Here is a 21,439-nt window from a genome sequence, read left to right on the forward strand (position 1 = left end):
CTCAAAGAACGGCACAACTTCCCTCTTTAAATTTTTTCTATTTCTGATAATTAATTAGTGACGCACCCTGTAGAAATACAGGGTGAGTCACTAAGAAAAAATATGAGGGTGGTGATAAATCGCAAGTATAGTATCGACTCATCATATCTGGCACATTTTCGATAGAATTTATTCGGCAAAATTTTGCGATGACGTCATCATTTGGGGAGGATAAACAGATATGTTTTGATTAAAAATTTACCATACTTACGATAACGTTAATACGTCTGCAAGATTTAAAAGGATTTTGTTTTACAGAATCAAATTAAATTGCAAAATGTTATACAATTTTCAGTTTGTTTTCCAAAAATCTCGATCCTACACAGACAATTTTGAGATAATGTCATCTTTACCTGTTAATTTAAACATGCTCTTACATGTCCTTTCATTATATTTTTATCATTGGCGCGTTTATTGGAATTTGTTAGATGTTTTTTGAAAGTGGATTTAGGAATCCCAAATTGTCGAGCAAATCCTATACCACCCATTTTAAATGGGACCATGACGTTTGCTAGGTCTCCTTCTACTCACTTGTAATACACTCTTTTCTTTTCTTCTGTACTTTCATCTTCAAAGGAAAAAGGTATGAAAGCATTGTTAAAAGAAATTAATTTTTCGTTTGTCTTACATTGGACCGGTCCAAAGTAGGAAACTGAGCACAAGTTCAAATAAAACGACTTGTTCTTCAATATTTTAATCTCAACTTATTTTTGCATTATTCTTCCAAGACAAAATAAATAGCAAATTCAAAAGTTACAGATCTCGGCGCCTATTTTCCTGAATAAGCTAATATATCTACTATTGTTCAAGTCAGGTCCGAAAGGTGAAGTTGCAAGTTCTACTTGCGGAAAAAACCTGGTGGACAATCAAGGTGCTATCACTTATCTTGTATTGTTTTATGCGTTTTTAGACTTTCAACTAGTGTGTCTTTAAAATTTTTTAGTGCATTTAAATATGACCGTTTTATATAAAATTGTATAGTTATTTAAATAGATCTGAAAAAAGAACAAACAAATAAACAATACTCAAGTATTATACAATCTGTATTTAATTTGTAATAGTTTTATCAACAAAAAGTTGAACTTAATGTATCGCAATAACGCATATACTTACAAAAAAAAACTAATAATAATCAGTCAATTTCTAATTTCTTAAAATTACCAGAAAGTCCAAACATTTCATTATTTTTAAGCCTCTGAGGTTTCAAATCGTCATTTATAGGAAGTTTATCCAGTTGGGTAAAATAATCTTCAGGTTCTTTAAATTTATGAAAAAGCGTATCTGCAAATTAATTATTTATCGTAACCAGATCAACCAGAAACCAAAAGTACTCTTACTTTGCAGTTCTTTTAGAGACATTTCTTCACCACCATAATCCTCCGACAGAATTTCTTTTCCGATTTTTTCAATTAAATCATCCGAATTTTCGCAAAAGTGTATCTGAAAGTTACTATTTTACTTTTTGACACTTCGAAAATACCAAAAATTTCTAACTCGTGTGTTATTAGTTTAGGTTTTAGAACGCTCTTAAGGAAATCAACCAACTTTTCTACATAATAGGGAGCATTGATCAGGTAAACGGCTTTCAGTCGGTTTGAGAAAACTTGCTGTAACACAAAAATTCTACATAAAGAATGTGGGGTTTTATATTGCACCTTGTATATAACCACCATCGCTTCGTAAAGCACCATCGGTGTCACCTTGAGTATCCACGTTAGAGGTACATTTTTACCATCAAATATGAACACGTCCCCATAGATAATATCTTCCATCATACGAATTTCTTGTATGTTCACTAATAAACGGATACCATCGACAGGATCAACATTTTCAGCTATATGTGGATCACGTATTTTATAAAAACCGACTCTGTACAGTTGTTTTGTCAGCTTTGAGAGAGGAACAAAATAACTAAAAGGAGTTATATCAATTTTACGCAGTAATTTTTACAATGATTTGTTACGCAGCCGCTTTAACATTTTCCATATAAAAGAGTTTCAGATGAATATTGTCAAATATTTCTGGCAACCGAGACCTTACGTTGTAATAGTTTTCTATTTTTTCCTTGCTTTTTTCGACGCTTCCTTTGTTTAATATGAGAAAATTTTGGATTTTCTTCTCAGCTGCAAAAAATAAAAAAGTGACAATACGATCTGTTTTTTCCGTTTTTCGTGAAAGAGTTTGATGAGTTATTTACTACTGAAGATTTACTTTTAGGCGTCTTTAGCCGAACGAGTTTTGCACATTTTTAGTTTTAATATCAGTATACCCAAATAGTTTCTTTCTGCAGTTTTGTATTGCCTTTCGGCAAAAGTAAATAATGTTCATAAAAAACCGGTGGGGACAAATTTTAATAAAGTCGGAAGTTCAAGGGAGTGGTAAAATATAAAATTCAGAATTCAAGAACTAAGTTAGTCCCTCCCGTAGAGCGATATGACTTAAGTCAACATAAACAAGCTATAAACTAAAACATCACAAATATAATTAACTATTTAAGTTCAAAGCGGTAATGGTTTTAGTTGCAGTTGTATACTAACCCATCACCTCTGGAAAGTGTGGTTGTTTCTTAATCCATTCTTTCACTTTTCTAACATCTTCATTAAACGAATCCATAGAAGAATAATTCAACAATTTCACAACGAGTTCTAAAACACACTCATCTACTTCTAGTAAGTGTGCAGATTCCATTTTTAAGAACACTCCTTTTTTGTTTGGTTCATGTCTTACTGAATTTAATTAGGCTAACTTGATATTGTTAATTTATTCAAAGACCATGCAAAATGCGCGAAAGTGCAGTTATCAAACTTGACGCGCATTGACCTTGTTGCTTAGTTTTGCTCATAACAAAGCTAAATATTAAGGTAAGTAAATAAATAAGACTCGGAAAAAATCTATAATGCTTACAAATGATTAAATAGTTATAATTTTTAAGTTATGGGTAATGTCACTGTATTAAAGCATATAAGGAATGTTCGAGAAAGAAAATACACATTTTTATGGTAAATAAATAGTAACAGAATCTCCTTGACAACAAAGTCACAGCCGGATAAATTTTTATCTATGAATTAATTAATTAATGATAAATTATTGTTTTTTTATTTTTTCAGGAAACATAAAAGTTTGTATGTACTACGACATAACTTGATGTTTATGTACCAAGTGGTACATAAATAACTATTAAGATATAGAACTGCAAATTGTAGCAAAACTAATCAATAAACGAATAAACAAAACTAATCATCAAGGCAAAACTTAACAAAAAGAATTATTGAAAAAGAACACATTGTTGCAATACCTATAAACATGCGGCAGCGGCTTCATGGTGTCTACAACCACTTCATCGTCACTAACATCGACCTTTCCTTCTTCAACCAAAATCTTCTTTTTTGATTTTCTTTCTTGCCGTTTCTTCTACTTTGCTTTTCAATTCATTAATGTTTAGCGTGGAATTTATATGTCTATTCTTCTTCTTGAGAACATAAAGGCTTGAGGCACAAACGCGCCTATGGCATTCATACAGCATATCATAGTGAAGTGCGGTCCTCGTTCAGCACCAGATACCGCTTCAACTTTGTTTCGTCAGTAACAAGCGTACTGAAAGGGAAAGAAATGTTATGGTGAAACTGTCAAATTATTCTCCTATGGATGAAATACAGCCTTCATTCCGCTTTCAGCAAATTTTTCCAAGTCTATCTTTCTTCAAAATTCACCAGAAATTCGTACAGCGATTTGCGTTGGGGAAAAATCGTGGATCGTGGATGATAGCACGACCGAAGGAATCTCACGACTCGACTGAATTTTGTTTCCTGCGCTTGCGTTTTTACAGGAATTTTGGCCCATTTATTTTGTCTCCCGTGATAAAAGAGCGCAATAAAGCGATCTAATGCTTTCCCGAGTATTTGCCTTGGACGGTATTTCCCGATTTTGTAAAGTCTAGTTTCGTCCAGCATAGGGTTTCTTCTCCGACAGATTTAAGCGTTATTCGGTTCCCATGTCGCCATCTCTGTTAGTAAAGCGAGTGTCTTTTGGTCTGTTTTTCTTGAGATTTCTGCGTCTGGGTTTCGGCCACGACTGCTTTAGTTTGGGTACGAATTTTAAAGAAAATAATTGTGATTGACGGTTTTTATGGATGTACGGTTCTGCGCATGTTGTTTGCAATGTCTGACAAGCGCAATGATATTGAATATTTGCGAATTTGCGAAAGAGATCTGTGTCCTTGGAATTGCGTTAACCTATGTTCTATGAAATTTTAGAATAGGTACTGCGTTTAATTAAAACGCGTTTTGCACTTGTTATACTAATATCTTAACCAGAAGATTTGCTTTCTCTGAACCAGCTATTGAACTCTAGCAAATTTTACCATTGGTTTTTATAGTATTGTTCATATGTTTTCTACACATTCATTTTGTGGACATTTTATTGAAAAAAACTAACAAAACTATTGTTAAACACTGTTAAAAAAAGTAATTAAACTATGTGTGTCATAAAAGGGTATGTCCAAATAATAGACTAATTAATAATCAATCAATTTCCAAGTTCTTAAAATTGCCAGGTAATCCATACATTTCATCATTTTTCAGAGTCTGAGGTTTCAAAGCTCGATTTATACGAAGTTTGTCCAGTTGAGTAAAATAATCTTCACGCTCCTTAAATTTTTGATGAAGCTTTTCTGCAAAATAATTTATGATAACCAAGCTAACAAATAAACAAAAGCACTCTTACCCTGCAATTCTTCTAGAGAATTTTCTTTGCCTCCATAATCTATTGGAAGAACTTCACTCCCGATTTTTTCTACTAAAACATCCGAATTTTCACAAAAGTATATCTGGAATTTACAATTATTATAATTTTTGACACTTGAAAAACACGAAAAATTACTCACACGTTCCATTAGTTTAGGTTTTAGAATACTCTTAAGAATAGCGAGAAGCTTTTCTGTAAAGGAGGGGGCATTGATAAGGTAAACAGCTTTTAGTCGATTTGAGAACACTTGCTGAAACAAAAAAACAAAAACTACAGAAAACAAAAGTGTAGCTTAAAATTTTACCTTGTATATAACAATCAACGCCTTATAAATCATGACCGGTGTGGCTTTGAGCATGAATCGTAGAGTTGAATGTTTACCATCAAATATAAAGACGTCTCCATAGGTGACATCTTCGATCATACGAATTTCTTGTATGTTGAACAACAAATGAATAAAGTGGACCATTTCTACATTTTCAGCTAAGTGTATATCACGCATTTTGTAGATAAAGACTCGGTAATGTTCTTGTGTTAGTTTTGGAAGAGGAACAAAGAAACTAAAACGGGTTGTCATAAATATAAACGCGGTAATTTTTACAACGATTTGTTACACCGATTCCTTGACTTTTTCCATGTAAGGGAGTTTCGGATGAATATTATCAAATATTTCTGGCAACCGAGACCTTACGTTGTAATAGTTTTCTATTTTTTCTTTGCTTCTTTCCACGCTTCCTTTGTTTAGTATGAGAAAATTTTGGATTTTTTTGTCTGCTGCAAATCATTAAAAGGAATGACATTACGGCCTGTTTTAAAAAATTCGTCAAAGAGTTTGAAGAGTCATTTACTACTGAAGCTATACTTTTTAGGCGTCTCTAGCTCTTTTATTCAATTTAGCTGAACGGGTTTGGCACATTTTAGACTTAACACCAGTGTACGCAAATAGTCTCTTTATATAGTTTTGTAATGCCTTGCAACAAAAGTAAATATGTTCAGAAAAAAAAACTGGTGAGGACAAATTTTAATAAACCCATTTCGATAAAGTTGGAAATTCGAGTCATTTACAAAATACAGGTATTTAGATATTCAGAAAAAAATAACTACGAGTTCCAAACGGAGTCACCCTATTTTAGTAAGTATGTAAAACTAAGTTAGTTCTTCCCGCAGATCAAATATGACTTGAATAATAATAATAATAATCCTATGGTCTACTAACCCATTACTTCTGGAAAATGCGGTTGTTTCTTAATCCATTCTCTAACTTTTCTAACATCTTCATTATACGAATCTGTAGAAGAATAATTCAACAATTTCACAACGAGTTCTAAAACATCTTTATCTACTTCTAAAAAGTGTGTATTAGATTTCATTTCTATGAACACTGCTCTCTTCTTTGGTCCGTGTCTTACTGAATTAAATTAGACCAAAGCTGATATTAATTTCTTGATGAGAGGCCACGCAAAATGCGTGAATGTAAAATTAACACACTTTACGCACATGACCTTCTTTCCTATAATTCTTAATTAGATACAAATGTTGTAGTTATTGATTGTTTATGTTAGTATAAATAAATAAAATATACATTATATCTAGTTGATATTACACAACTCTGCAAAAATTTAAATGTTAAAAGCCTGTTTTTTATGCATTCCTAATTGCGAATAAGAACCTTTTTTTGGCAATCACGTAAAGTTTATTTGAAAAAAATACATAAACTAAAATTTAAGAAATGCACGATAATGAATGTGACATTAGGAAACTTTAGAATTGTTGACCTTTTTTCTATCATTCTTAATTAGATACAAATGTTATAGCTGAGTCAGTAAATACATAAGATTCGGAAAAATCTAAAATGGTTACAAATAATACAGATTTTCTTGTCGAGCTATCATTTTTAAATCACCATATTGAGTGCACTACTATTTATATACTTATATACTATTTCACTTTTTATTAGGTACATCATAAGTGCCTACTAAAAATACTAAGAATTAGTAAAAAACAATAATTGTGCACATTTGGTGCAGTGAAAAGGATAGGTACATCCTTAGGGAGGTTGGCGAAATAACAAATAGAAAACATCAAATATCGATATGCAAAGATTCTAATAATGAAATAAAAAACATAATAATATGCACTAATGAAATACAGGATGTCGTGATTGGAAAAACCGAAATATCAATATTTGAAGATTCTAATAAATAAATAATGTTTTATAAACACTCTGTATAAATAATACTCAACTTTACTTTTAATACTTGTACTTCAAATTTAAAAAATTATTGTGTTTTTTTTTGTGAAAACTTTCCCTGAAAAAAAGTTCCAAGAAAATTGGAATAACCTGTCAACGTCGCAATCGAAGAAAAATTGTGGTTATAAAGCTTAAGAAGAGATGAATTAAAATGTTTAAAAATATATAGGATATTCCAATTGATAAAAAGTGGCCATTCGTCCGGTGGACTCGATTAGCTTACTTACTTACGCTCGCGAAGTAAAAACTACGTTGTCTGTTACTCCTGAAAAATAGAACACTGTGTGTGAGTTAAAATAATTTGGGTGTATGGTCCTCAAAGAACGCCACCAACTTCCTCTTTAAATTTTTTCTATTTCTGATAATTAATTAGTTACGCACACTGTAGAAACATATATACAGGGTCACTAAGCGGACGTGTGCAAGATTTCAATGCATTCGATTTTGCAGTTCGTGATTTAATCCATAAAATAAAATGACTCATTCATTAATTTTCTTTCAGTTGTTAAGTATAAGCAGTTCTAAAAATATGAGGGCGGTGATAAACCACAAGTATAGTATCGACTCATCATATCTGGCAAATTTTGCGATAGGATTTATTAGGCAAAATTTTTCGATGACGTCATCATTTGGGGAGGATAAACAGATATATTTTGATTAACTAAAAATTTACCATGCTTACGATAACTTTAAAACGTCTGCAATATTTAAAAGCATTTGGTTTTACAGAATCAAATTAAATTGCAAAATGTTACAAAATTTTCAGGTTTTTTTTCCAAAAACCTAGATTCTTAGGTAAACATTCTACACAGACTCGTACACTTCACGTGTTATGTTATTTTATACAATTTCTAACCCAATTACTAAGTACAATTTTGAGATAATGTCATCTTTACTTGTTCATTTAAACATGCTCTTACATGTTCTTTCATTATCTTTTTATCATTGGCGCGTTTATTGGAATTTGTTAGATGTTTTTTGAAAGTGGATTTAGGAATCCCAAATTGTCGAGCAAATCTTATACCACCCATTTTAAATGGGACCATGACGTTTGCTAGGTCTCCTTCTACTCACTTGTAATACACTCTTTTCTTTTCTTCTGTACTTTCATCTTCAAAGGAAAAAGGTAGGAAAGCATTGTTAAAAGAAATTAATTTTTCGTTTGTCTTACATTGGACCGGTCCAAAGTAGGAAACTGAGCACAAGTTCAAATAAAACGACTTGTTCTTCAATATTTTAATCTCAACTTATTTTTGCATTATCCTTCCAAGACAAAATAAATAGCAAATTCAAAAGTTACAGATCTCGGCTCCTATTTTCCTGAATAAGCTAATATATCTACTATTGTTCAAGTCAGGTCCGAAAGGTGAAGTTGCAAGTTCTACTTGCGGAAAAAACCTGGTGGACAATCAAGGTGCTATCACTTACCTTGTACTGTTTTATGCGTTTTTAGACTTTCAACTAGTGTGTCTTTAAAATATTTTAGTGCATTTAAATATGATCGTTTTATATAAAATTGTATAGTTATTTAAATAGATCTGAAAAAAGAACAAACAAATAAACAATACTCAAGTATTATACAATCTGTATTTATTTTGTAATAATTTTATCAACAAAAGGTTGAACTTAGTGTATCGCAATAACGCATATACTTACAAAAAAAAACTAATAATCAGTCAATTTCTAATTTCTTAAAATTACCAGAAAGTCCAAACATTTCATTATTTTTAAGCCTCTGAGGTTTCAAATCGTCATTTATACGAAGTTTATCCAGTTGGATAAAATAATCTTCACGTTCTTTAAATTTATGAAAAAGTATATCTGCAAATTAATTATTTATCGTAACCAGATCAACCAGAAACCAAAAGTACTCTTACCTTGCAGTTCTTTTAGAGACTTTTCTTCACCTCCATAATCCTCTGGCAGAATTTCTTTTCCGATTTTTTCAACTAAATCATCCGAATTTTCGCAAAAGTGTATCTGAAAGTTACTATTATAATTTTTGACACTTCGAAAATACCAAAAATTTCTAACTCGTGTTATTAGTTTAGGCTTCAGAGCGCTCTTAAGGAAATCAACAAACTTTTCTACATAATAGGGAGCATTGATCAGGTAAACGGCTTTCAGTCGGTTTGAGAAAACTTGCTGTAACACAAAAATTCTACATAAAGAATGTGGGGTTTTATATTTCACCTTGTATATAACCACCATCGCTTTGTAAAGCACCATCGGTGTCACCTTGAGTATCCACGTTAGAGGTACATTTTTACCATCAAATATGAACACGTCCCCATAGGTAATATCTTCCATCATACGAATTTCTTGTATGTTCACTAATAAACGGATACCATCGACAGGATCAACATTTTCAGCTATATGTGGATCACGTATTTTATAAAAACCGACTCTGTACAGTTGTTTTGTCAGCTTTGGGAGAGGAACAAAGTAACTAAAACGGCTTATATAAATTTTACGCAGTAATTTTTACAATAATTTGTTACGCAGCCGCTTTAACATTTTCCATGTAAGAGAGTTTCGGATGAATATTATCAAATATTTCTGGCAACTGAGATCTTATGTTGTAATAGTTTTCTATTTTTTCCTTGCTTTTTTCGACGCTTCCTTTGTTTAAGATGAGAAAATTTTGGATTTTCTTCTCAGCTGCAAATAATAAAAAAGTGACAATATGATCTGTTTTTTCCGTTTTTCGTGAAAGAGTTTGATGAGTTATGTACTACTGAAGATTTACTTTTAGGCGTCTTTAGCCGAACGAGTTTTGCACATTTTTAGTTGTAACATCAGTATAGCCAAATAGTTTCTTTCTGCAGTTTTGTATTGCCTTTCGGCAAAAGTAAATAATGTTCATAAAAAACCGGTGGGGACAAATTTTAATAAAGCCGGAAGTTCAAGGGAGTGGTAAAATATAAAATTCAGAATTCAAGAACTAAGTTAGTCCCTCCCGTAGACCGATATGACTTAAGTCAACATAAACAAGCTATAAACTAAAACATCACAAATATAATTAACTATTTAAGTTCAAAGCGGTAATGGTTTTAGTTGCAGTTGTATACTAACCCATCACCTCTGGAAAGTGTGGTTGTTTCTTAATCCATTCTTTCACTTTTCTAACATCTTCATTAAACGAATCCATAGAAGAATAATTCAACAATTTCACAACGAGTTCTAAAACACCCTCATCTACTTCTAGTAAGTGTGCAGATTCCATTTTTAAAAACACTGCTGTCTTGTTTGGTCCATGTCTTACTGAATTTAATTAGGCTAACTTGATATTGTTAATTTATTCAAAGACCATGCAAAATGCGCGAAAGTGCAGTTATCAAACTTGACGCGCATTGACCTTGTTGCTTATTTTTGCTCATAACAAAGCTAAATATTAAGGTCAGTAAATAAATAAGACTCGGAAAAAATCTATAATGCTTGCAAATGATTAAATAGTTATAATTTTTAAGTTATGGGTAATGTCACTGTATTAAAGCATATAAGGAATGTTCGAGAAAGAAAATACACATTTTTATGGTAAATAAATAGTAACAGAATCTCCTTGACAACAAAGTCACGGCCGGATAAATTTTTATCTATGAATTAATTAATTAATGATAAATTATTGTTTTTTTATTTTCTCAGGAAACATAAAAGTTTGTATGTACTACGACATAACTTGATGTTTATGTACCAAGTGGTACATAAATAACTATTAAGATATAGAACTGCAAATTGTAGCAAAACTAATCAATAAACGAATAAACAAAACTAATCATCAAGGCAAAACTTAACAAAAAGAATTATTGAAAAAGAACACATTGTTGCAATACCTATAAACATGCGGCAGCGGCTTCATGGTGTCTACAACCACTTCATCGTCACTAACATCGACCTTTCCTTCTTCAACCAAAATCTTCTTTTTTGATTTTCTTTCTTGCCGTTTCTTCTACTTTGCTTTTCAATTCATCAATGTTTAGCGTGGAATTTATATGTCTATTCTTCTTCTTGAGAACATAAAGGCTTGAGGCACAAACGCGCCTATGGCATTCATACAGCATACCATAGTGAAATGCGGTCCTCGTTCAGCACCAGATACCGCTTCAACTTTGTTTCGTCAGTAACAAGCGTACTGAAAGGGAAAGAAATGTTATGGTGAAACTGTCAAATTATTCTCCTATGGATGAAATACAGCCTTCATTCCGATTTCAGCAAATTTTTCCAAGTCCATCTTTCTTCAAAATTCACCAGAAATTCGTACAGCGATTTGCGTTGGGGAAAAATCGTAGATCATACTGATAGCACGACCGAAGGAATCTCAAGACTCGACTGAATTTTGCTTCCTGCGCTTGCGTTTTTACAGGAATTTTGGCCCATTTATTTTGTCTCCCGTGATAAAAGAGCGCAATAAAGCGATCTAATGCTTTCCCGAGTATTTGCCTTGGACGGTCTATCCCGATTTTGTAAAGTCTAGTTTCGTCCAGCATAGGGTTTCTTCTCCGACAGATTTAAGCGTTATTCGGTTCCCATGTCGTCATCTCTATTAGTAAAGCGAGTGTCTTTTGGTCTGTTTTTCTTGAGATTTCTGCGTCTGGGTTTCGGCCACTACTGCTTTAGTTTGGGTACGAATTTTAAAGAAAATAATTGTGATTGACGGTTTTTATGGATGTACGGTTCTGCGCATGTTGTTTGCAATGTCTGACAAGCGCAATGATATTGAATATTTGCGAATTTGCGAAAGAGATCTGTGTCCTTGGAATTGCGTTAACCTATGTTCTATGAAATTTTAGAATAGGTACTGCGTTTAATTAAAACGCGTTTTGCACTTGATATACTAGTATCTTAACCAGAAGATTTGCTCTCTCTGAACCAGCTATTGAACTCTAGCAAATTTTAACATTGGTTTTTATAGTATTGTTCATATGTTTTCTACACATTCATTTTGTGGACATTTTATTGAAAAAAACTAACAAAATTATTGTTAAACACCGTTAAAAAAATAATTAAACTATGTGTGTCATAAAAGGGTATGTTCAAATAATAGACTAAATAATAATCAATCAATTTCCAAGTTCTTAAAATTGCCAGGTAATCCATACATTTCATCATTTTTCAGAGTCTGAGGTTTCAAAGCTTGATTTATACGAAGTTTGTCCAGTTGAGTAAAATAATCTTCACGCTCCTTAAATTTTTGATGAAGCTTTTCTGCAAATGAATTTATGATAACCAAGCTAACAAAAAAAAGAAAAACACTTTTACCGTGCAATTCTTCTAGAGAATTTTCTTTGCCTCCATAATCTATTGGCAGAACTTCACTCCCGATTTTTTCAACTAAAACATCCAAATTTTCACAAAAGTGTATCTGGAATTTACAATTATTATAATTTTTGAAACTTGAAAACACGAAAAATTACTCACTCGTTCCATTAGTTTAGGTTGTAGAATACTCTTAAGAATAGAAAGAAGCTTTTCTGTAAATGAGGGGGCATTGATAAGGTAAACAGCTTTTAGTCGATTTGAGAATACTTGCTGCAACAAAAACTATAGAAAACAGAAGTGTAACTAAATATTTTACCTTGTATATAACAATCAACGCCTTATAAATCATCACCGGTGTTGCCTTGAGCATGAATCGTAGAGTTGAATGTTTACCATCAAATATAAACACGTCTCCATAGGTGACATCTTCGATCATACGAATTTCTTGTATGTTGAACACCAAATGAATAAAGTGGACCATTTCTACATTTTCAGCTGAGTGTATATCACGCATTTTGTAGATACAGACTCGGTAATGTTCTTTTGTTAGTTTTGGAAGAGGAACAAAGAAACTAAAACGGGTTGTCATAAATATAAACGCGGTAATTTTTACAATGATTTGTTACACCGATTCCTTGACTTTTTCCATGTAAGGGAGTTTCGGATGAATATTATCAAATATTTCTGGCAACCGAGACCTTACGTTGTAATAGTTTTCTATTTTTTCCTTGCTTCTTTCGACGCTTCCTTTGTTTAATATGAGAAAGTTTTGGATTTTTTTGTCTGCTGCAAATCATTAAAAGAAAAAAAAAAGTTTTGTTTAAAAAAATTCGCCGACAAGTTTGATGAACAAGTATGGCACATTTTAATCTTTACCATAAGTGTACTCACGTACCAAGTTTATTTTCACTGTTTTATATGAGTTGCGTTAAGCAAAAATTAAAAATGTTCTTAAAAACTCTTTTTTTTTTAATGAGAAATTCCAATTATTGATAAAATACAGGTATTTAGATATTTAAATTATAAAAACGACAATTTACAAACGGAATTACTACATAATTGATCTATTTAAGTTCAAAGCGGTAACGGTTTTGACTCACAGTTTTATAGTGATATTATGGCTTATGGTCTACTAACCCATCATTTCTGGAAAATGCGGTTGTTTCTTAATCCATTCTTTAATCTTTCTAACATCTTCATTAAACGAATCAATAGAAGAATAATTCAACAGTTTCACAACGAGTCCTAGAACATCTTCACCTACTTCTAGTATGTGTGTATTAGATCCCATTTTCAGGAAAGCTGCTCTCGTCTTTGGCGCGTCTCTAACTGCATTAAATTAGTAAAGTTGATATTACATAGGTCTGCAAAATCGCAAAATGTATATGTTAGGAACCTGTTATACATGTTGGCTGCATTCCTAATTACGAATATGAATTTCTTTTTTTAGCTTTTACGTAATGTTTAACTTGTTTAACATAACAATACGAGGAAGTAAAATTTAAGAAATGCACAATATTAAACAAATTGACATTTATGTTGCATTTGAATTTTTTATCTATTAACAAAGATATTTGTGTCCATTTATTAAAAATCTTTGTGAAATCGTTATGATTTCTCCTCAAAAGTAATGTTTAACGTTTAACGTTTTTCTCCTGAAGATCCTGTGGCGCATGACATTAGGACTTTAATCTGACACTACTTCTTCATTTCTCACTTGCTCAATAATGGCCACTATGCTGTGTATTTCAGTTGTATCATTCCATTTCAAAACGTTAAAAGCCTATTGTCATATTTTTCAGAACGTAATAACAATTATATTTAATAGAGTTGAGCGTAAGCTAAGAATGAGGTATCGTTTCCGTCTGTCTGTCTGTCTGTCTGTCCGACGTCTATGTTGATTTTTGTTGGACAGATAATCTTCACAACTACCGATTGTTCTCAAATTTTACAGCTTTATTATGAATATTATCTAAATGGTAAAACGCTAACTAATATTTTGTCTAATCATCCCCACCAACAATGTAATGACGTCACCTCAAAATTATGCGTAAAAAATGGGTTTTCGATCACATACAATAACATACTCCTACACCTGTAGTTTATGAATCTATGTTGAGATTTACCCGAGATATCAAGATTATTGTGAAGGGCTTATTTCATTTTTCCGAAAAATTGGAAATGCAAACTGTTAAAATTTGTATTACACTGCACGTAATATCAAAATTTTCGCAATTTTTACTTCCCGAGCGTAAGCAAAGGAAGTATTTTAATCGAGTCCGTCGGCCGACTCTCTACTTTTACCTTTTCTCGATCTTTCATGACTCCTAGAATACGAAGAAATAGGTCTCCCATTTCCGTCTGTCTGTCCGTCTGTCCGTCCGTTTGTCCGTCTGTCCGTCTGTCCGTCTGCCGTCCCGGATTTTTATTAGACAGATAATCTCCGAAAGTACTGAACCTATTATTGTGAAATTTTGTACTTATATTAGGAATATTATGTAGATGGTAAAACGCTAACCAAAATTTGTCTAATCATCCCCACCACTAATGCGATGACGTCACTTCAAAATTGTACATAGTAAATGGGTCTTAAATTGTATAAAATAACATAGTCCTACACATGTAGTTTACGACTCCGAATTCAGTTTTTACCCGAAACGTCCAGATTTTTGGAAAAAAAATCAAAATCATAAAACAACATTTTGCAATTTAATTTTGAATCTGCTAACCCGAATGTTTTAAAATGTTGCAGATGTTTTAAGGCTCTAAAGAGCATCATAAATCTTTAGTCAAAATATATTTGGTTATCCCCTCCAAAAACTTGATGACGTCAGCTCAAAAGTTTGCCGAATAAATCCTATCTAAAATGTACAAAATATGATGAGTATGTACTTGTGATTTATCATTCCATTCAAATTTTTTCGATTTGCATATACAGAGTGACTCAAAAAATTAATGAATGCGTGAATTTATTTTATTGAGTTAATCAGGAACTACAAAACCGAATGCTTTGAAACATAGGAGATGTATTAAAGTTATCATAAGCACGTTAACTTTTTTATCAAAATGTATTTGCTAATCCCCCCTCAAAAAATTTGATGACGTCAGCTCGAAAGTTTGCCGAATAAATCCTATCTAAAGCGTAAAAATATGATGAGTCTGTACTTGTGATTTATCACTTCATTCATATTTTTTAGATTTTCTTAAGAGGTGGCTCAAAAAATTTAATGAAGTCAATTTATTTTATTGATTAAATTAAAGGCAACACTTATTATTAGTATTACATTGGACCAACCCAATTTGGTAGACATAGAATTTTTTAAAGTAAAAACTCGGTTGAAACATAAGGGTAGCACGCTTATTTACATCGACTTTAACATTACAGACGTGTGCGCTGTCTAGGTTCCGCGAATGTGGAATAGACATGTTTATAATCAACCAATTGTGAATTCCACCGTCAAAAATTAAAATAAAACTCAATATTTTATATAATAAGCGGAAGTCGAAGCAATAAAACCGATGGTCGTTTTGTTTACAGTTTCTCTGTTTGACTCTCACGTATGCTGTTACGCTTGTCATCTTAAATTAAGAATGTTTATACATAAACGATTTTCAGTTGCCTCTCATATTACTAGACAGCGGATTTCTGTCGGGCTACGTCTCGATTATAGGTGGGGACGCGCTAGATCGCCGGGACTCAATAGCGGGTGATAGCTAATCACTGAATTTAATCGGTACTAATTCCATAAATACAATTAACGATTTATTAATCAAACGGCTAAATAAATGAGAACGGGAATTAACAGCAGAGTGCAACGAAACAGCGTTATTCTAATCTCAAATAAACGAAGTGCAGTCCGTAACCGCAATGAATTCGCATCCCGCACGAGCCGTACCGAGTTTGGCCTTGCCTAGCCCGACAGAAATCCGCTCTCTACATATTACACACCGTATACGTGAGTAAATTGTTTCGTTATTTTATTGATTATAACAAATCAATATTCAAAACGACCCAATTCATTTTCCCGAAAATTTGGGAATACAATAATTTTATTCTTAGTATTACACTACATCTATCCCAACTGATATACGTGTCCTTGCAAAAATGTTGATGACGTCATAGCAATTTTTTTTTAAATTCCCACTACAAAAATGTAATGAGAAAAAAATACAATAGGCATGCAGTCGTCAAGTTTCCGACAGCGAGGGAAGTACTGTCTAAACTCTTTAGACCATTTTTTTTTTGTTAGAACGAAATTTAATTTTACTTCCCAAGCGTAAGCATTCTCTACTTTTGGATTTTTTCGACCTTTCATGACCCCTAGAAGACGAAGAAATAGGTCTACCGTTTCCGTCTGTCTGTACGTCTGTCCGTCTGTCTGCCGCCCTGGATTTTTATTAGACAGATAATCTCCGAATCTACTGAAGCAATTGTTGTCAAATTTTATATTTATATTAGGTAGATGGTAAAACACTAACGAAAATTTGTCTAATCATCCCCACCACTAATGTGATGACGTCACTTCAAAATTGTACATACTAATTGGGTTTTAAATTATATCAAATAGTCTTACGCATGTAGTTTATGACTCCGAATTGAGATTTTACCCGAAACGTCCAGATTTTTACAAAAAAAAATCAAAATTAGGAAACAACATTTTGACATTTAATTTGGAATCTACAAAACCGAATGTTTTCAAATCTTGGAGATGGTTTACAGTTATGATAAGCATGATAAAATTCTAATCACAATAAATTTACTTATCCCCTCCAAAAAATTGATGACGTCCGCTCAAAAATTTGCCGAATAAATCCTGTCTAAAATGTACAAAATATGATGAGTCTGTACTTGTGATTTATCATTCCATTCATATTTTTTGGATTTGTATATACAAGGTGACTCAAAAAAATTAATGAATGCGTAAATTTATTTTATTGATTTAATCAGGAAATACAAAACCAAATGCTTTGAAATCTTGGAGATGTTATAAAGTTGTTATAGGCATGGTAAATTTTTGATCAAAATATTTTTGCTCATCCCCCCTAAAAAACTGATCACGCCACCCCAAAATATTTCTTAAATGTGCATTTGGCAAAGTATGATGAGTCTGTAATTGTGATTTATCACTGCATAAATATTTTTTAGATTTGCTTATACGGGGTGCGTGAAAAAAATTAATGACTGAGTCAATTTATTTTTGAACGAATGTAGGTGATTGATTTTGGTTTTTAATATTTTATCTTATTTATTTATTTTGTCTAGCTTTTGCACGCTAGACGTGACAATTTGTAAACAAAATAACAAACAAAAATGAAAAATACATAACTTAGCAGCATTGTCTGTGTTAAAAACAACACAAATAGCAAGTAATAAGTTGACCCAAAAAGAGAGATATTCTTGACTCAGGGCAAACCGCCTTTGACGCCAGTCAGTGATTTATCGTGACCTGATAAAATAAAATAATGCAATACTTTAATAACCAATTTAAAAACGTTTATCACGTTACTGTTCTAAAATAAAACATGTGTCGTCAGTGTAAATTAAAAATTCCACTAAACTTTTCTACACTATAAGTGGTACGCTATAATGTAAGGAGAATCACTTTAAAGACCACCCAAAACCCAGTGGTTGAATACGAAAATTCGTCTGTAGAAAGGTCACAATTAGTTAAAGCAGAGTACGTACTTAACATGCTTTATATAGATTGCATCTATGCATCTATGTTTAATTCAATCTCAAATTACAAAATAAATTGGTCGGAGTTTATTGCGACAGAATTTCTCTCCCCTTGAAAAAAACAAATCCAGGTTTTTCTAAAAATTATTCCCTCCAACCCAAATTAAATGTCCGATTTGGAAATCAAATTTGTTTTAAAATACCTAAGTGTCCGCTTTCTAAAAAAATATGTACACTCACTTGCACGCAAATTCTAATGTCACTACAATATACATATATGTATCTATACACATATACGTAAAATTTTCCTTCGAAAATGACAATAACACTGCTGAAAAAGCACTACTTTAGAAAGCAACAGTTCATTTCGTATTGGCTTCGCATTTATCGCTGTCGTTCGCTGGAATCGCTGCCTTCGTCATATCTCTCCTCACCACCCTTGATAACTCAACAATGAGTCAATGCAGTGACCAAGACAGCAGCACAGATTGGCTGCCTACGTGGCCGCATTAAGCAATGTTTAAATTATTTTGTGCGACCCCATCAATATTCAAAATAATAGCAAGAAATTCGGTAAAAAACTCCAGAAATGTTATTTTTCAAGCCGTTTCTTGTATTTTCTAGCAGTTCCGGCCCGAAAATACCAAGGAAACTATCAAATTTTAGATATAAATCTTTTTTTATGAGTTCCGATGAAGCTTTCTTGCAAATTAATATATGATAATTATTGTTATTACCAATTAATATGCGAAATTGTGAAAATGTGTGTGAGGGAAATAAATACAAAAATACATGCAATAAAAGTAAGGAGTATTTGTCCATATACATTTTTGCTTTCGGTCAAAATTTTACGTTGATGGCATCTAAAAGTTCATTTTGGACAGTTTTAGACGTTCCTTTAAACACCGTTGCTTCTTTCAAATGATCTTATAAAGCAGGGTCCAATTCAGCCGTAAAATTAATCAGACCTCGAAATATACGTGGATTTTTTTGACAACCGCACACACAAGGATATTTATCATGCCTGTTACGTCTATAAAAATATCTATGAAAGTCTCTCGTTTTGCTATGAACACTTTTTTTATTAATAAATCTGGGGTGGTTCTGCAATTTCACTCGCTCAGAATGAAAACTAAAACCCGCAGTTGAGTTACTACTGCTGAGCACTGTCGGAAGTGGACCCAATTCCATTCAAATATCGCACATGCACGTACGGTTTCCATGGCAAAGGTGTAAACAAACGTCTAAATCAGTCATGATTCAGTCTCTGTCTTCGGCTTTTATCAGAACTTCATTGGCAACATATCATGTATCCAAGACACAACATCTTTAGATGTAAGTGGATGTAATACATTTCATACAAATTAGTTTTGATAATTATGACACAAATTTCCGGTTAATTTTTTAAAGATTGAAAATTACGATTTTGCTATGTGCAGTGTGTTTGTAGACGTTGTAACTTAGGAAGGCACGTGCCCTTTTGTCCTCTGGCACCAGCCGCCCCCGATAAAAAGTGAAGCAATTTTTGATTCATTATTTTAAAATAAAAATATGACTTTTAAGCTTTAATACGGTGAAATGAATTAAAAATTATGATTAGACAAGAAAATCTTCATCGTTTGTAAACATTACTGATTTCTTTCCGAATTTCATCTATTTATACTAACATAAACAATATAATAACTATAACATTTGTATCTAATTAAGATTTATAGGAAACAAGGTCATGTGCGTAAAGTTTGCTAATTTCACATTCACGCATTTTGCGTGGCCTCTCAAGAAATTAATAATATCAGCTTTGGTCTAATTTAATTCAGTAAGACACGGACCAAAGAAGAGAGTAGTGTTCCTAAAAATGGGATCTAATACACACTTACTAGAAGTAGATAAAGATGTTTTAGAACTCGTTGTGAAATTATTGAATTGTTCTTCTATAGATTCGTTTAATGAAAAAGTTAAAGAATGGATTAAGAAACAATCGGATTTTCCAGAAGTGATGGGTTAGTAGACCATAGTATAAGTATAATTCTACAACTGTGAGTCAAAACCATTACCACTTTGAACTTAATGGTTAATTATAGTTGGGATGTCGACTTAAGTCATATTCGATCTACGGGAGGAACTGACTTAGTTACTAAAATAGGGAAATTCCGTTTGTAAATGGTAGTTATTATTTTCAAAGTGGGTTTATTAAAATTTGTCCTCACCGGTTTCTTTTCCAAAATACTTATTTTCAATTTTTGCCTAAAAATTTTTGCGTAAAAATAAAACCTCAACAGTTAGTAAACATTTTTTCTATTGTATATTTTGCAGCTGACAACAAAATCAAAAACTTTATCATATTAAATAAAGGAAGCGTTGAAAAAAGCAAGGAAAAAAATTGAAAACTATTACACCGTAAGATCTCGGTTGCCAGAAATTTTTGATAATATTCATCCGAAACTCCCTTACATGGAAAGTGTCAAGGCGTCGGTGTAACAAATCATTGTAAAAATTACCACGTTAATGTTTATGACAACCCGTTTTAGCTTCCTTGTTCCTCTTCCAAAACTAACAAAAGAACATTACCGAGTTTTTTTCTATAAAATACGTGATGTACATTTAGCTGAAAATGTAGAGGTTGTCCATTTTCTTCGTTTGTTGTGGAACATACAACAAATTCGTCTGATCGAAGATGTCACCTACGGAGATATGTTTGTATTTGATGGTAAAGATACAACATTACGATTTATGCTCAAGGCAACACCGATGATTCTTTATAAAATGATGGTTGTTATATACAAGGTAAAATATTTGGTAAAACTACGTTTTCGTTTCCTGTAGTTCTTGTTGCAGCAAGTGTTCTCAAATCGACTAAAAGCTGTTTACATTATCAATGCCCCTCCCTTTACAGAAAAGCTTCTTGCTATTCTTAGGAGTGTTCTAAAACCTAAACTCATAGAACGAGTGAGTAATTTTTTTTTCGAGGTGTCAAAAATTATAATAATTGTAGGTAAATTTCAGATACACTTTTGTGAAAATTTGGGTGTTTTAGTTGAAAAAATCGGGAGTGAAGTTCTTCCTATGGGTTATGGAGGCAAAGAAAATTCTCTAGAAGAATTGCAGGGTAAGAGTGCTTTTGTCTTTTTGTTAGCTTGGCTATCATAAATTAATTTGCAGAAAAGCTTCATCAAAAATTTAGGAGCGTGAAGATTATTTTACTCAACTGGACAAAATTCGTATACATCAAGCTTTGAAACCTCAGACTCTGAAAAATGATGAAATGTATGGATTACCTGGCAATTTTAAGAACTTGGAAATTGACTGATTATTATTATTATTTAGTCTATTCTTTGAATGTACCCTTTTACGACACACATAGTTCAAAGTTTTAATAGTGTTTAACAATTCGTTTTTTAGTTTTGTTCACTAAATTCCCAAAAAATGAATACAAACGATGTTGAAAACATATGAACAATGCTATAAAAACC

The 21,439-nt window shown here is 32.3% G+C and overlaps 2 protein-coding genes across 4 annotated transcripts; one reads left to right on the top strand and one right to left on the bottom strand.

Annotated features, from left to right (window-relative positions):
- Positions 1-420: 420 nt before the first annotated feature.
- Positions 421-18,365, bottom strand: LOC135123465 (alpha-tocopherol transfer protein-like). Of its 3 annotated transcripts, none has more exons than XM_064048123.1 (11): positions 18,210-18,363; positions 13,430-13,656; positions 12,919-13,078; positions 12,609-12,864; positions 9,068-9,178; positions 8,911-9,013; positions 5,397-5,556; positions 5,087-5,342; positions 4,922-5,032; positions 1,377-1,479; positions 421-607 (listed from the first exon to the last, which is right to left on the bottom strand). In XM_064048123.1, exons 2-11 carry the CDS (start codon positions 13,581-13,583, stop codon positions 567-569), a joined length of 1,455 nt encoding a protein of 484 aa, XP_063904193.1. In that variant the 5' UTR covers positions 13,584-13,656; positions 18,210-18,363; the 3' UTR covers positions 421-566. The 3 variants fall into 3 exon arrangements, with proteins under 3 accessions (XP_063904193.1, XP_063904192.1, XP_063904194.1); XM_064048122.1 differs by lacking the exons at positions 421-607; positions 1,377-1,479; positions 12,609-12,864; positions 12,919-13,078 and adding exons at positions 4,526-4,708; positions 4,762-4,864; positions 9,227-9,482; positions 9,535-9,694 and having other exon boundaries at positions 18,210-18,365; XM_064048124.1 differs by lacking the exons at positions 421-607; positions 1,377-1,479 and adding an exon at positions 4,836-4,864 and having other exon boundaries at positions 4,924-5,032.
- Positions 18,366-20,587: 2,222 nt separating this feature from the next.
- Positions 20,588-21,227, top strand: LOC135123477 (uncharacterized). The gene is made up of 4 exons (XM_064048148.1): positions 20,588-20,753; positions 20,805-20,915; positions 20,973-21,075; positions 21,129-21,227. The coding sequence occupies exons 1-4, from the start codon at positions 20,661-20,663 to the stop codon at positions 21,203-21,205; spliced, it is 384 nt and encodes a 127-aa protein (XP_063904218.1). The 5' UTR covers positions 20,588-20,660; the 3' UTR covers positions 21,206-21,227.
- The last annotated feature ends 212 nt before the right edge of the window (positions 21,228-21,439 follow it).

The sequence above is a fragment of the Zophobas morio genome, unplaced genomic scaffold, assembly GCF_036711695.1.
Source record: "Zophobas morio isolate AGI-343-1 ecotype UQ-CSIRO unplaced genomic scaffold, CSIRO_AGI_Zmor_V1 ptg000006l, whole genome shotgun sequence".
NCBI classification, from domain to species: Eukaryota; Metazoa; Arthropoda; class Insecta; order Coleoptera; family Tenebrionidae; genus Zophobas; species Zophobas morio.